Source organism: Bos grunniens, chromosome 8 (genome assembly GCF_055505025.1).
Source record: "Bos grunniens cultivar Pamir isolate PY7600 chromosome 8, Bosgru_T2T1.0, whole genome shotgun sequence".
Classification (NCBI taxonomy): domain Eukaryota; kingdom Metazoa; phylum Chordata; class Mammalia; order Artiodactyla; family Bovidae; genus Bos; species Bos grunniens.
Genome location: NC_141172.1, coordinates 9,247,140 through 9,262,465, shown reverse-complemented (window position 1 = coordinate 9,262,465; position 15,326 = coordinate 9,247,140). Strand labels below are relative to the sequence as shown.

Here is a 15,326-nt window from a genome sequence, read left to right as displayed (position 1 = left end):
CTTTTCCTATTTGGAACCAGTCTGTTGTTCCATGTCCAGTTCTAACTGTTGCTTCCTGACCTGCATACAGATTTCTCAAGAGGCAGATCAGGTGTTCTGGTATTCCCATCTCTTTCAGAATTTTCCACAGTTTATTGTGATCCACAATAATATCTCTTCTAGATATAGTCAAATACATAAGATATCCTACCAATTCATATTCCTGTAGATATCCCCCAAACTTTTTGATTGCCTTCATGGGGGCCAGTTGCTCTCTACACTTGCTGCTTCTGTTTAGTCACTAAGTCATGTCTGACTCCATGGACTGTAGCCCGCCAGGCTCCTCTGTCCATTGGATTTCCCAGGGAAGAATACTTGAGTGGGTTTCCACTTCTTTCTCTAGGGGATCCTCCAGACCCAGGGATCAAACCTGTGTCTCCTGCATTGGCAGGTGGATTCTTTACCGCTGAGCCACCTGGGAAGCATCTCTACACCTAGTTCATGGATATTATCCAGAGATTTTCCTTCACTGTAGTCCTGGAGCTTCTCCTTAATTCATTCTTAGGTTGGAACTTCTGCTTTCTTACTATCCTGCTTTTCTCTTCCTTGTTTGGTGGTGCACATTTATGGCAGAACACCTCTATGGAGACTTTGCATGGCTGAAAATATCTTTTACTTTTACCTTCACCCTTGACTAATAGTTTGGGCATAAAATTCCCATTTTATATCCAAGTTGAGATATTTTCTCCTCCAAGTGTTTAAAACATTCTACCATAGTTTCCAATATTATGACATTCAAAGCCATTCTTATCCCTGATCCTTACCTATGACCTTCTTTCTTTCCTCTTGAGAAATGTTTGAAACTTTCTCTGTCCCCAGTACTTTGAAATTTTACAAATATGAATGTTGATGTGGGCCAGTTTGTACCCATTGTTCCAGGCACAAAATGAGACCTTTCAGTCTGAAATCTCAGGTTCTACATTTTTGGGAAAGTTTCTTGAATTATTCCCTTCACTATTTCCTTCCCTCCCAGGTGCCCTCCCTCCTTTTCTCTTTCAAAACTCTTCTTATTCAGTTATTGTACTTTCTGGACAAGTTCTCTAATTTTCCTAGCTTTTAATTCCCAGGTTCCATCTTCTCATTTTTTGTCCTACTTTTGGGGATATTTCCTTGAATTTATCTTGCAAATATCCTTTTTAAATTTAAAATTTTTTCTGCTAGCAAATTTTTTATTTTTCTAGGAGTTTCTTACTCTGTGATACATTTTTTATCATAGAACTTTCTTTTCTCATCTATGTAATATCTTTACATGTCTCCCTAAAGATATTAATGATGGCTTCTAAGAAATATTCTCTTCTCCTTCTAACTGTCTCTATTGCCTCTGAGCTGCTTATATTCTGTTTGTTTTGTTCTTATTCTCTTATGTGAGAGATTGTTCTGTTCTCTAAAGTCTTCATTGTCTCTCATATTTAGGAGTGGAGAACTGAAAAAGCTATTTGAAAGAATGGGTCAACTCAGGGTTTTACTGTAGGGTGATCTGGATGGACTATTTTACAAGTGAACCTCCAATATTTGTCTTTAATATTTTTTTTTCATGTTGTTTGATCATCTTCAGCCTTCTCCTTTGAGAGCAGTCAATTTTCTGGGAGCTGAAGGGAAACGAGGGCTGGCAACTGGGCACCAGCATCCTGCTGTGCACTTGATGTGTTTTCAGTATGATATCAGTATGATATATCCAGGCTTGACGTTTCCCAGTCTAGAAACTTCCCAGTGACCAGCCTACAGTTCTCTACTGGGGAGAGGAGGAAACAATTACTCCGGAGTGTGGAGTCAGTGAAGCTCGCTGGGCATTGAAATGCGTGGTGGTGGTATTGTTCAGTCACTCAGTCATGTCCAACTGTTTGTGACCCGTGGACTACAGCATGCCAGGCTTCCCTGTTCTTCACTATCTCCCAGAGTTTGCTCAAACTTACGTCCATTGAGTCGGTGATGCCATCCAACCATCCTATCCTCTATTGTCCCCTTCTCCTCCTGCCCTCAATCTTTCCCATCAGCAGGGTCTCTTCCAGTGACCCACAATGTGGTGGTATTAGGAAGTGGGGCCTTTGAGAGGGGACTTGGTAAGAGGGGATCCCATGTTCTTTTTATTAATTACTCAAGTATAGTTGATTTACACTGTTGTATTCATTCTAATTTCTGCTATACAGCAGTGTGACTCAGTTATATATATCTTTTTCATATTCTTTTCCATTATGGTTTATCACAGGATATTGAATATAATTCCCTGTGCTATACAATAGGACTTTGTAGTTTATCCATCCTATGTGTAACAGTTTGCATCTGCTAATCCCAAACTCCCAGTCCATCCCTCTCCCTCCCCATTGGAACCACAGTCTGTTCTCTGTATCTGTCAGTCTGTTCTGTTTTGCAGATAAATTCATTTGTATGATATTTTAGATTCCACAAATAAGTGATATCATATGGTATTATTTGTCTTTCTCTTCCTGACTTTTGTTGTTGTTATTCAGTTGCTAAGTTGTGTCTGACTCTCTGTGACCCCATGAACTGCAGCGTGCCAGGCTTCCTCGTCCTTCACTCTCTCCCTGTGTTTTCTCAAACTCATGTTCATTGAGTCAATGGTGTCATCCAGCCATCTCACCCTGTCACCCCCTTCTCATCTTGTCCTCATTCTTTCCCAGTATCTTACTTTACTTAGTACGATAATTTCTGCGTTCATCCATGTTGCTACAAATAGCATTACTTCATTTTTTAAATGACTGAGTAGTATTCCATTGTGTATATGTGCCACATCTTCTTTATCCATTCATCCTCTGATGGACATTGCAGTAGCTTCCGTGTCTTGGCTACTGTGAATAGTGGTGCTATGAACATAGGGGCGCATGTATCTTTTTGATTTATAGTTTTGTCCAGGGATATGCCCAGGAATGGGACTGCTGAATCATATGGCAACTCTGTTTTCAGTTTTTTTAAGGATGCTTCATTACTGTTTTCTGTAGTGACTGCACCCAATTACATTTGAGGGTGGAGCCCTTGTGAATAGGATTAGTGTCCTCGTAAAAGAGGCCTCAGGGAGCTCGCTTTTCCCTTCTGCCATGTGAGGGCACGGGGAGAAGGCCCCGGCTATGAACCAGGAAGTGGGTTCTCACCAGACACTGAATCTGCCACCGCCTTGATTTGGACTCCACAGTCTCTAGAGTTATGAGAAGTAAATTTCTGTTGTTTATAAGCCACTCAGCGTGTGGTATTATTATAGCAGTCCAAATGGACGAGGACACCAAGCACAAGCTTCTGTCCCCACTGAAGTCCCATAACTCTTTGGACCTCTCTTTAGGTTTGGTTTGGTTTATAGAGGTCACCCCGACATCTTCACATGATTACAAGCTTCCTTAAGGAGGGATCAACTCTTAGGCATTGGAACCCTTCAGACTTAGTAGGTAGGCAGTATTTGTTGATGCAGTCCAAGCACGTGTTGGTAAGAATTTCCAGACACAAAGCATTTCAGAAGGGAGTGACTTTATCAAAAACAAAGAACAGAGATAATGTGGGCACTCCAACCTCCCAACAGACCAGGGAGATTTGACAGTTTTCATGGATTAGTAGCCAAATGTGTAGCCTCAAGATGAAGAAAAATCCTGCTGGAAGGTTGGCATTAGGTGATTGGTTGGGGTGCTATAGGCTGATTACCAAGAGGGGGAATTTTTGCCCAATTTGGGTTCAAGAACCTGGCTAGTGATGATTACAGGGGCTCTTATTGGCAGTGGTTACAAAGGGGCTAAGTCAGCTTTGGAGGTGGCCTTTGTTCTGGGCTCTGCCTCTGTGGCCTTGGGGCAGGACTCAACGGTGCTGTGCATGAGTGGAGAAGAGCTGGTGAAGAGCACATGTTCAGGGCACAGAGGCAGCCAGTCTCAGATCTTGTCAAGGATGGACCAGTCCTCCCTGGGTTCTGGGAAGACTGGTCCATTGTCGTGGGCTGAACTGTGTCCTCTTCAAGTTCACATGTTGAAACTCTAACCTCCCCCTACCACTATCTCAGAATGTGACCGTGTTTTTAAAGAGATAGTTGGGTTAAAATGAGGCTGATGGGTAGTCTCTAATCCAGTCTGACTGGTGTCCATGACAAAAGAGGAAACTCAACAATATTATGTTGGGCTCTGCCACATGTCAATATTGTAGAGCAATTGTTCTCCAATAATTGTATTTTGTTCTATAAATATATATATATAAGAAATCCTTTGAACAACCACCTTAACACAGCCAGTTTAGAATATTAGCTTCTGAAGGTGAATGCTCAGATTATGCCAGATACAGGGAGAACAACTGAATAGAGGCATTGGAATGGAGTCATTTCCCTTTTAATTTAAGGGAGTCCACATTCTTCATTTTCATGAAAAGGAATTCACCCAAAGTTTATTAAAAGTTCAAGTGACTGCGCTATTCATGGCTTTTGTGGCTGCCATTTACGTTTCATTTTTGAAGAAATCAATTTTATAAAATCAAAAAAAAAAAAAAAAGAGGAAACAAACTCATGGGGAGATAGTAGGAGAGTGCAGACAAAGGAAAAATGGTGTGAGGCTGCAGTGACAAGGCAGTCTGCTATGGAACAAAGAGAGGTCTCCAAGCAACCTTGCTGACACCTTGAACTTCTAGCCTCCAGAATTGAAGAGAATAAATGGCTGTTGTTGTAGCCACAAAGTCTGTGGTATTTTGTTACAGCAGCCCTAGCAGACTAAGACACCCATGAATATGTATAGTGAACCAGGTTCTAATTTACCAAGCAGACACTATTTTCATTTCTATATAGAAATTGGAGCAATTTCTAGGCTCAAATTGGCAAAATCTTCTCTTTGTTATAAACCAGTGATAGAAGAAAACAGAAGATTATGGAGAAAATGTAAATATTTCTCCCCACTGGAAAAGAAAGTGCAATGTATCTGATTGTTTTGTGGCTGAGGTCTTTATTAGCATCTTTTACAGCAAGGAGTGTATATGTTCCCTTTTCCAGGCATAATGAGATTTCCATAAAAGCTGGAGAAAAACCACGGGGTAGGGTCTGATTTGATCTGTTGCTTATTAGGCCATCACCATTATTTCTAAAACTCTACACCCCAAGAGAACAGCACTTTAAATACTTTTAAAAGGTAGTTATAGATTGCATTCAGTCTCTCTCTCTCTCTTTTTTTTTTTTATTTGGCTGGACGACACAGCATGTAGGATCTTAGTTCCTCAATCAGGGGTCGAACCTGTGCCCCTTGCGTTGGAGTTTTACCCATTGGACTCCCAGGGAAGTCTCACAATCTCTTTTAATTCCAGTTTTACTGTGATTTACTGTAATTGACACATAGCTCTGTACACATGTAATGTGTATATATATGCATAATGATTTGACTTATATCCATCATGAAATGATTATCCCAATGTTGAGTGAACATCCATCATCTCATATCAACATAAAATTAAAGAACTAGAAACAAAGGTTTTCCTTGTGATGAGAACTCTTAGGATTTAATCTAACTTCCATATATAACGTACAGCGGTGTTAATGATATTTATCATATTGTTCATTACCTCCCTAGTATTTACTTATCTTGTAACTGAAAGTTTGTACCTTTTGACTGCCTTCATCAATTCTCCTTCTACTTCCCACCTCTGGTGACCACAAATCTTATCTCTTTTTCTATGAATTTTTGAAATATAATTGGTCTGCAACATTATGTTCGTTCCTGTTGTACAAAATAGTGATTTGATATTTCTGTGCACTTCAAAATGGTCATCAAGATAAATCTAGTTGTAGAAGTCTGAAGATGAAATATGTTTCCTGCCCTTTTCTCCCTTCTCCCTTTGGGACTCTTATAATACAAATGTTAGTATGATTGGTATTGCCTCAGAAGTCTCTTCGGAGAAGGCAATGGCACCCCACTCCAGTACTCTTGCCTGGAAAATCCCACGGATGGAGGAGCCTGGAAGGCTGTAGCCCATGGGGTCGAGGAGGGTCGGACACGACTGAGAGACTTCACTTTCACTTTTCACTTTCATGCATTGGAGAAGGAAATGGCAACCCACTCCAGTGTTCTTGCCTGGAGAATCCCAGGGACGGCGGAGCCTGGTGGGCTGCCGTCTATGGGGTCGCACAGAGTTGGACACGACTGAAGTGACTTAGCAGCAGCAGCAGCAGCAGAAGTCTCTTAAACTGTCCTCATTTCCTTTTTAAAAATTAATTTACTTTGGGGTGCGCTGGGTCTTTGTTGCTGCACATGGGCTTTCTCTAGCTGTGGAGAGTGGGGGCTCCTCCTCGTAGCGGTGCACAGGCTCTAGAGCACAGGAGCTCAGTAGTTGTGGCACGTGAGTTTAGCTGCCTTGAGGGCACGTGGGATCTTCCTGTATCAGGGATCAAACCCGTGTTCCCTGCATTGGCAGACGGATTCTTAACCACTGGGCCACCAGAGAAGTTCATCATTTCTTTTGATTCTTTTTTCTTTCTTCTGTTCAGCTTCAGTGATTTCCACTACTCTGACTTACAGTGTGTTGATCTATTCTTCTGTATCACCTAATCCCCTATTGATTCCATCTAGTGTATTTATCTTATTTCAGTTGTTGGATTCTTCATCTCTGTTTAGTTCTTCTTTGTTTTCTAATTCTCTGTTAAAAGCTTCTAACTTGACTCCATTCATCCATGCTTCTCCTAAGTTCTCTGGGCACCTTTATGATGCTCATTCAAAAAGCATAAATAAATACCATTATCAAAATAATGAAAATTGAACAGTCTCAGTGAGATGTAAAGAAATACATGCATAGATATATGTAATTGTCATCAATTACTGCTACCTACTGTTAGCTCCACCCAATCTGGGCTTGAGTAGGAATGTTTCGATCACGCTGAACTGTCTCACCGGTAGTTCCAGAGTTTCAACAGTTCTACCACGTTTTTTAAAATTTCTACAGCAGGTTTTGATTTCAGAGAGAGAAAGAGCCAATCAACAGGCCTCTGGTTTCTTTCTACCTCTGTGTACAGCTTTTTCTCATTTCCTAACTCAAAGCAAAATCTGCCTTTTTCTCCATGTGATGCCAAAAGACAAAGGCCACAGTCACGTGACTTGTCTTCTTTCCAGAAGCAAGAACCCACATGTTTCTGCCAGGAGCAAAAATCAATAAAAAAAAAGACTAGGCAGCATCACTTTAAAATTGAGAATTGAAGGGATTTTTATTACCGAGGGTGTCTAGAACACAGCCTCACCCAGATTTTATGGCTCATTATCAATTTTCTCTTCATCCCTAAATCAGATTAAACCATGTGGCTGGGAGAAGGGAAGATGTACTGAGTTGTAACGTGGTATTTAGATAGAAGAAAATAAACCAGCACACATTTATATTTTTCTGGGTAATTCAATTGGAATGGAGAGAAATGCAAAAGAAACAAAGGAACTGAAGGTCAGCTAGTAATACAGACTATGCATGGTAAGATGCTTTCAAGAAAAAGAAAAAAAAAAAAAAAAGAATCAGCCTTCCAGTGCAGGGGTTGCAGGTTTGATCCCTGGTTGGGACACTAAGATCCCACATGCCTCATGGCCGGAAAACAAAAACATAAAAGCAATGTTGTAACAAATTCAATAAAGACTTTAAATGGTCCACATTAAAAAAAAATCTTAAAAAAAGCACTTCATTTATCCCATATTGTCAGATCATGAAGTGCTCCACAAATTGCACATTCCACTATGTTATTTAGCACTGAAACATTTTTATTTTTACATGTTTTAAACAAAAAAAAAATTTTGAAGTGTAGTTGATTTGCTGTGTGGTGTTAGTTTCAGGTATATAGCAAAGTGATTCAGTTATAAATACATACTTTTTCAATTCTCTTTCATTACAGGTTATTGTTATTGTTTAGTCGCTAAGTCGTGTCTGACTCTTTTGCCACCCCATGAACTGTAAGACCACCAGACTTCTCTGTCCATGGGATTTCCCAGGCAAGAATACTAGGGTAGGTTGCCATTTCCTTCTCCAGGGGATCTTCCCAACCCAGGAATCGAAGCTGCGTCTCTTGCGTGGCAGGTGGATTCTTTACCATCTAAGCCACCTGGGAAGCCCAAGGTATTAAAGGTATTATATATAGTTCCCTGTGCTGTAAAGTAGGTCCTTGTAGAAACATTTTTAATTTTTACAATTTCGGTGCTGTGCATTCTTAAATGATCGTTTCTCTCCTTTCGTAAGCAGAGCTTCTTGGCATAATTTAACATTTTAGGTGAGTCAGAGTCACCATTTCTTATGATGATGATGTAACTGTGGCAGGATCCACATGGCATCTCCTAAGGAAGAGAGCTGGGGATGAGAAAGAAGTGCCATGAACTCAGCCCTGCCAGGTTGAGATGGGAATAGCAGAGCCCATTTCAGTTCAAGCAGTGGCTTTAGTGACATCAGCCCAGAACAGGGTGGATTAGAGGCACCTTAGCACAGTCTTGCCAAGAAACAGGCCAAGAGCAAGCTCTCCTCATGTGAAACAAGACAGTGTTGGTTACTACAAGAATAATACTAATAGTCAGTTTTGGACTTCCCTGGTGGCCCAGTGATTAAGAATACGCCTGCCAGTGCAGGGAACATGGGTTTTATCCCTGGTCCTGGAAGATCCCACATGCCTCCGGGCAACTATGCCTGTGTGCCACGACTACTGAAGCCCGTGCACCTAGAGCCGGGGCTCCACAACAGCAGAAGCCACCACAGTGAGAAGCCCACGCAACTCAACAGAGAGTAGCCCCACTCACTGCAACTAGGGAAAGCCTGTGCACAGCAACAGAGACAGTGCAGCCCCCAGACTCGATTACTTTTAAAAAGTAATAGTTGCTTTGGAGAAGTGTGCTTGCTCACAGATGAGACCATAGTTCCTGCTGGTGGAGATGCTGGAGTTAAGTCTTTAGGACCCATTTCTCCCTGCTTTTGAACTGACACACTTGAGCAGAGGAGCGTCTCCATTACCCTCTGGCCAAACCTGAGCTCTGAAACTTTCACTGGAAGGTAGACAAAGGGTGGCGTTCCCCAAAGAGGGTGTGTGGGGCCTGAAGGGAGCTGCTGAAGAAAGAACGTGAGGAAGAGAGACCACGGGAGGTCAGGAGACGGGGCTGCTGGCCGTAGCAGTCTGGCAGGGTCCTCTGCACATGCTTAGCTGCTCAGTCTTGTCTGATACTTCGTCATCCCATGGACTGTAGCCCGCCAGGCTCCTCTGTCCATGGGATTTCCCAGGCAAGTATACTGGAGTGGGTTGCGAATTCCTTCTCCAGGGAATCTTCCCAACCTTGAGATTGAACCCACGTCTCCTGCATTGCAGGCAGATTCTTTACCCTCTGAGCTATTAGCGAAGCTGGGCAGGCTCCTCTGCTTCGTGGCAGGGGTCATGCCTCCTGCCCTCCTGCTGCTGTGCTCTGAGACCCACCCAGCCCTGCAGGAGGTCAGCCAGTCTGGAAAGTCCAGGAACTTGACCAACAAAGCTTTTGCCTCCTGATGCCACAGGCTGCAATGGAGCTGAGTGCCCCCTGCCTGCTTCCCCATTCTGCTCCGCATTGTGAGAGCATCGTGGCAGTGCCCCCTCGTCACCAGCAGCCATGGCAGGCAGTATTCCAAGCCTAAGAGACTAAGAGGGTTATTCCAAATCCTCCTCAACCTCCCTGCCCACCCCACCAAGACTAGCGAGGACCGCCCTGCCAGACAAAAAGGGAGGGACCCGCTTCGACACCCGGGTTAGACTCGCATCTGTGTTTAGTTTCTAGACGCCTCCCTCATCATTCAGCAGCGAGTTCTGACTCTGTTCATTAAAAAGGATGAGGCAATTAAGTGGTTGTTTTAGCCAAGGGTATCCAAGTCTAATCACGAAGAAACATCAGACAAGCCAACATTTTATGAAACATCTGGCCTATGTTCCTTGAAAATGTCTGAGATTAAAGGAAGCAAGTGAAATACTTGATCCTGGGTTGGACGCTGGATGAAAAAGTATTGCTCTGCCCAGGCCATAACTGGGCAGTTGAGGAAATTTAGACATAGACTGTGGATAAGGCAATAATATTATACTAATGTTGAATTTCCCAAATTTGGTCATTATACTGGGGTTATGTAAGAGAACATACTTGTTTTTATGGAATACACTAAAATATTATGGGGTGGAGGGGCCTAGACATACAACTCCTCTGGAATAGTTGAGAAAGGTATGCACAAGCACACACATTCCCACTGAAGAATAATAAAGCAAGTGTGGTAAAATGCTGGCATATTGATACAGGGTTGATGGGAGTTCTTCGTACTCTTGCAACTTTTCAGAGTTTGAAGTTCTTTCAAAGTAAAAAGAAAAATGAGAAGAAGTGATAGCCACGCCAAAAGAAAAGATTATGAAAGGACAATTCAAGTGGGAGAAACTTCAATAAACACAAAAAAGGGTTTCAGTATCAGTAACAACCCATACAATACAAGATGGTAATATTAAAAATTTGATCCCGTGAACCTACTGAACAAAACAATAATATCCATTTTTTATTTTTTTTAAATGGTATTAAAAAATGGTAACACAGGAAATCTCATTCCTGCTAGTAAGCAGACAGGTTTTCTGGAACAGTTGAGACTTTAAAGTGCTCTTTTACTCAGATCCTATAATGGAATTCTTAAAAAATTTATCCTAAAGATAAAAATCAGAGGTAGAGGAATTTTGGAATTGGGACTCCTCAATTCTATAACTTATCAGTTACACAGTAGAAAACGCATATATTTTTTATTTGGGGTTGCTTAAATTTTGGATATCTAAGCATAATTGGCGGAGAAGGCAATGGCACCCCACTCCAGTACTCTTGCCTGGAAAATCCCATGGATGGAGGAGCCTGGTAGGCTGCAGTCCATGGGGTTGCTAAGAGTCAGACATGACTGAGCGACTTCACTTTCACTTTTTACTTTTATACATTGGAGAAGGAAATGGCAACCCACTCCAGTGTTCTTGCCTGAAGAATCCCAGGGACGGGGGAGCCTATTGGGCTGCCGTCTATGGGGTCACACAGAGTCGGACACGAATGAAGCGACTTAGCAGCAGCAGCAGCAAGCATAATTGGATACCTAGACATAATATGGCACCCCACTCCAGTACTCTTGCCTGGAAAATCCCATGGGTGGAGAAGCCTAGTAGGCTGTAGTCCATGGGGTCGAAAAGAGTCAGACATAACTGAGCAACTTCACTTTCACTTTTCACTTTCATGCATTGGAGAAGGCAGTGGCAACCCACTCCAATGTTCTTGCCTGGAGAATCCCAGGGATGGAGGAGCCTGGTGGGCTGCCGTCTATGGGGTCGCGCAGAGTCGGACATGACTGAAGCGACTTAGCAGCAGCAGCAGACATAATATGGATGTGAGAGTTGAACTATAAAGAAAGCTGAGCACCAAAGAATCGATGCTTTTGAACTTTGGTGTTGGAGAAGACTCTTGAGAGTCCCTTGGACTGCAAGGAGATCAAACCAGTCAATCCTAAAGGAAATTAGTCCTGAATATTCAATTGGAAGGACTGATGCTGAAGCTGAAGCTGTGATATTTTGGCTACGTGACGCGAAGAACTGACTCATAGGAAAAGACCCTGATGCTGGGAAAGACTAAGGGCAGGAAAAGAGGGGACGACAGAGGATGAGATGGTTGGATGGCATCAGTGACTCGATGGACATGAGTCTGAGCAAGCTCCAGGAGTTGGTGAAGGAGAGGGAAGCCTGCTATGCTGCAGTCCATGGGGTCGCAAAGAGTCAGACACAACTAAGCAACTGAACTGAGACATAATTCAAAATTCTTACTAGTTTTTCTTTCTTATAATCACTGTTCTAAGTATCATGGTTAAAATTTTCTTCATAAATAAGTTGGAATACTCTCCTTTCATTCTGATTTTTAGAATACTGTGTATACACAGGAATTCTAATTTTTAAAATTGTATTTGAAATCATCTATAAGGTTGTCTATCTCTTTAAAAAAATCAGAGAGAGAGACAGAGATAGCTGTATAAGAGTATTCTCTATAATATTATCTACAGTGGAGAAAAACAGCACCATCTAAACGTCCAGCAATAGAATAATGGTAAGATAAATGGTAGTATGGGCTTCCCAGGTAAAGAATCTGCCTGCCAGTGCAGGAGACACAGGATACATGAGTTTAATCCCTGCGTTGGCAAGATCCCCTGGAGAAGGAAATGGCAACCCACTCCAGCATTCTTGCCTGGAGAATTCCCATGGCCAGAGGAGCCTGGTGGGCTGCAGTCCACGGGGTCACAAAGATTTGGACATGACTTAGTGACTACACAACAGCAAAACACATCTATACATCAGAATACTGTGCAGCATTTAAAGCTGTGTTTTCGAAAACTGTTCTTTTCCCTGCCCACCTCCCAGTCTTCTGAGCAACATACCTTTTCCTCTTGTCTCCTCCAGAATCAAGGGCTACCCTGAACCCCAGTCGTGATGTTTCTGATGGTAGCATTCTGCTTAATTCTAGCCAGTGTCCCATTTCCTGGGCAGATGGATCGGCTATGACTTAGAACTTGTGATGGAGTCCATGGGTCAGACCAAGAACCAAACTAGAGAGTCTTTTTTAAAATTATTATAATTGAAGTGATTATAATAACAATGATTCACAGTGTTGTGATAGTTTCTGTAGTACAGCAAGGTGAATCAGATATATATATATGTACATATATACACACACACATATATTGTATACATATATATGTATACATAAATGTATATAATATATATGCACACACATATGTGTGTATATATGTATATATTCTTTTTCATCTTCTTTAACATAATGGTTTACTACAGGATATCCTGTGCCATACAGTAGGACTTTGTAGTTTATCTGTTTTACATATAGTATTTTGTATCTGCTAATCTCAGACCCCTAATTTCTCCCTCTTTACCCCACTTCCTCTTTGGTAACCGTAAGTTGGTTTTGATGTCTGTGAGTCTCCTTCTGTTTTGTAAATAAGTGCATCTGTGTCATATTTTAGACTCCACAAATAAGTTTTTCACTCTTTAGGTATTTTTCTTCCGTGAGGCACAAGTTTCTCATCCCTAAAACTTTAGAACTTCCTGAGGGTTTCATTGGCAATAGAATAAAAATGAAATGATGTGTTCTGTACTCGACTTTATGCCAAAAGTAACCATATACAGATTTTCTATTGCCTATAAAGTTCCCAGAGTTGGGTGATGTTCTTTATTAGCTTTTAACCAACACAAGTAAATCTGATTGTCTCTAGGCTGGTATTCCATCCCCTTGGGGCTAAGCCCCAAGAATTAAATCTTATGTTTTTGGGGGGCCAGCTTTGCTGGGGGACATTCTCAGAAGGAAGTTTTGCATGCCCCTCCGCAGCACTGCATTCTCAGCAACCTCTCTCAGGCTTCTGTGCAGCTTCTCCATCTCTTTGTATTCACTTTTGACATCTACAGAAGAGCATCAGGAGTTAGTGTCCTTTTCAGAAATGTCCTCAGGAAACAGATTCCTTGAGAATCCTGTTCTGACTTGGGTCAACTGTCCCAGAATATGAGCTCAGGAATGGAGCTTAGAGATTAGATGGTCCAATCAGTGTATTTTATGAACAACTTGATCAAACCAGGCATTGTTGCTCTTAAGGCTTATCTGATCATAGTGGGCACCTTCAAAATAAACACAAACCTACCCATAGAATAAGTCTGGGAAATCAGTGGGTCTTGACCAAGGCTTCGCAAGTGCTCAGTGGAAGGAGATACAAAGCACACCCCATGCCAGACCTCCCCCAGCCTTTTCCAGGCATCTCTCTCCTACTCCACTCCCTCTCCTCCCAGCTGTCCCCATTCTAAATTCTAGTGCATTTGCTCCATTTTGGCATCTTGGGTTTTTAGCCTATGGTCTGCTACTAGATGATATCCTTGTGATGGTTAATTTTATGTCTCCACCTGTCTGAGTTACGGTGCCCAGATAGTTGGTCACACACTATTCTGGATGTTTTTGTGAGTGTATTTTTGGATGAGATTTACATTTAAATCAGTGGCCTCTGAGTAAGGCAGATTCTCTTCTGCAATGTAGGTGGGCCTCATTTAATTAGCTGAAAGTCTGCCTAGAACAAAAGGCGGGTCTTTCCTGAGCAAGAGGGAATTCTCCTGAAGACTGCTTTTAGACTTCATCTGCAGCAATGGCTCTTCCTGGTTCTCTGGAAGACTGCTCTTGGACTTGAACTGCAAGTCTTTCCTGAGTCTCCAGCCTGCTGGCCTCCCTTATCACATGGACTCATGAACCTTTCCTAGTTGCATGAGCCAGTTCCTTAAAATGAATCTCCTTATGTGTGTTTGTGTGTGTGGGAGACATACACATCCTGTTGTCCTGTTTCTCTGGAGAACCCTGACACACACAGTCCCTGTGAAGGGACAGTTCAGGCTGACCTTGGGGTTGGCTCTGGCATTGATCCAAAAGCCTCTTCAATCCCCTTTGCACCTCTATGCCCCATAGCATGACTCAGACTCCCCTACCTTGAGCTGGCCAGTGATGGGAGCCAAGACTGTGACCAAGAAGGGAGACCAGAACCCTGAGGCTGTTTGTCTTGCTCCCGAGTACACAAAGGTTGTATGTATTTACCTGCAAGCTCCTTGTAGAGCCCATCCCCTGGGGACGAAGCCAGGGTCAGCATGGTAGCGATGCTGCCCTTCACCTTCTCCGTGATTCCATTCTACATGACAAAGGACAGTCATTCTGTTAAGATGGTGCAGTCTCAAGGGGAAGGAATCTTATGAAAGGGACCCCACCCCATTCCCCAACCAGAGAGTGTAGGGACCAGGGTTGCTGAAACCAAAGTCAAGTCCAAGGGTGGACCCCCTGAGGATACCCTGGGTGACTAGAGGCATCAGGACAACATTTCTGAGGGGTCCCACCTGCCTTCATAGCTCCTTTCCTAGACTCGGTGATTGTACTCTGATGCTGAAGAGCCAAATCAGGAGTAATGAGGATGCAGGGAGGCATAGTGGAGGTGGGGGTTGGGGGGAGGAGAACAGATGCCACACAAGCAGAAAAAGAGGCAAAGCACTGATCATCATCCTCTTGTCCCACCGTGAGTTTAGTCACTGCCTAAATGTTTGTCGACCTCCTGCTTTTCATAACACACCATTAATATATAACTTTCCAACTGCCTGAGATTTGTCTCCTTGCTACTCTCAGTCCTTTTATCAGCAAAAACCATTTCCTTCTTCCAACCATCTCTTGCTGAAAAACACTCGACTCTCCACTATGCTGACAGAGCCTAGTTCTGAACCTTCGCCTCCTGACTCCAAGACATGATCTTTTCACCAATGCATTGGACCAAAG

The 15,326-nt window shown here is 42.6% G+C and overlaps 2 protein-coding genes across 6 annotated transcripts in view; one reads left to right on the top strand and one right to left on the bottom strand.

The window, feature by feature from the left end:
- ELP3 (elongator acetyltransferase complex subunit 3) overlaps positions 1–15,326 on the top strand; it is a 217,600-nt gene that overhangs the window by 25,367 nt on the left and 176,907 nt on the right. The gene's annotated exons all lie outside the window — the stretch shown is intronic.
- Positions 13,167–15,326, bottom strand: part of NUGGC (nuclear GTPase, germinal center associated) — a 50,593-nt gene continuing 48,433 nt past the window's right edge. For all 3 annotated transcript variants that reach the window (XM_086414843.1, XM_086414845.1, XM_086414844.1), the window contains exons 18-19: positions 14,604–14,694; positions 13,167–13,435 (exon numbers count right to left, since the gene is read on the bottom strand). In XM_086414843.1, the coding sequence (XP_086270969.1) occupies positions 13,296–13,435; positions 14,604–14,694 (231 nt within the window). In that variant the 3' untranslated portion in view covers positions 13,167–13,295. The remainder of the gene's footprint in view (positions 13,436–14,603; positions 14,695–15,326) is intronic.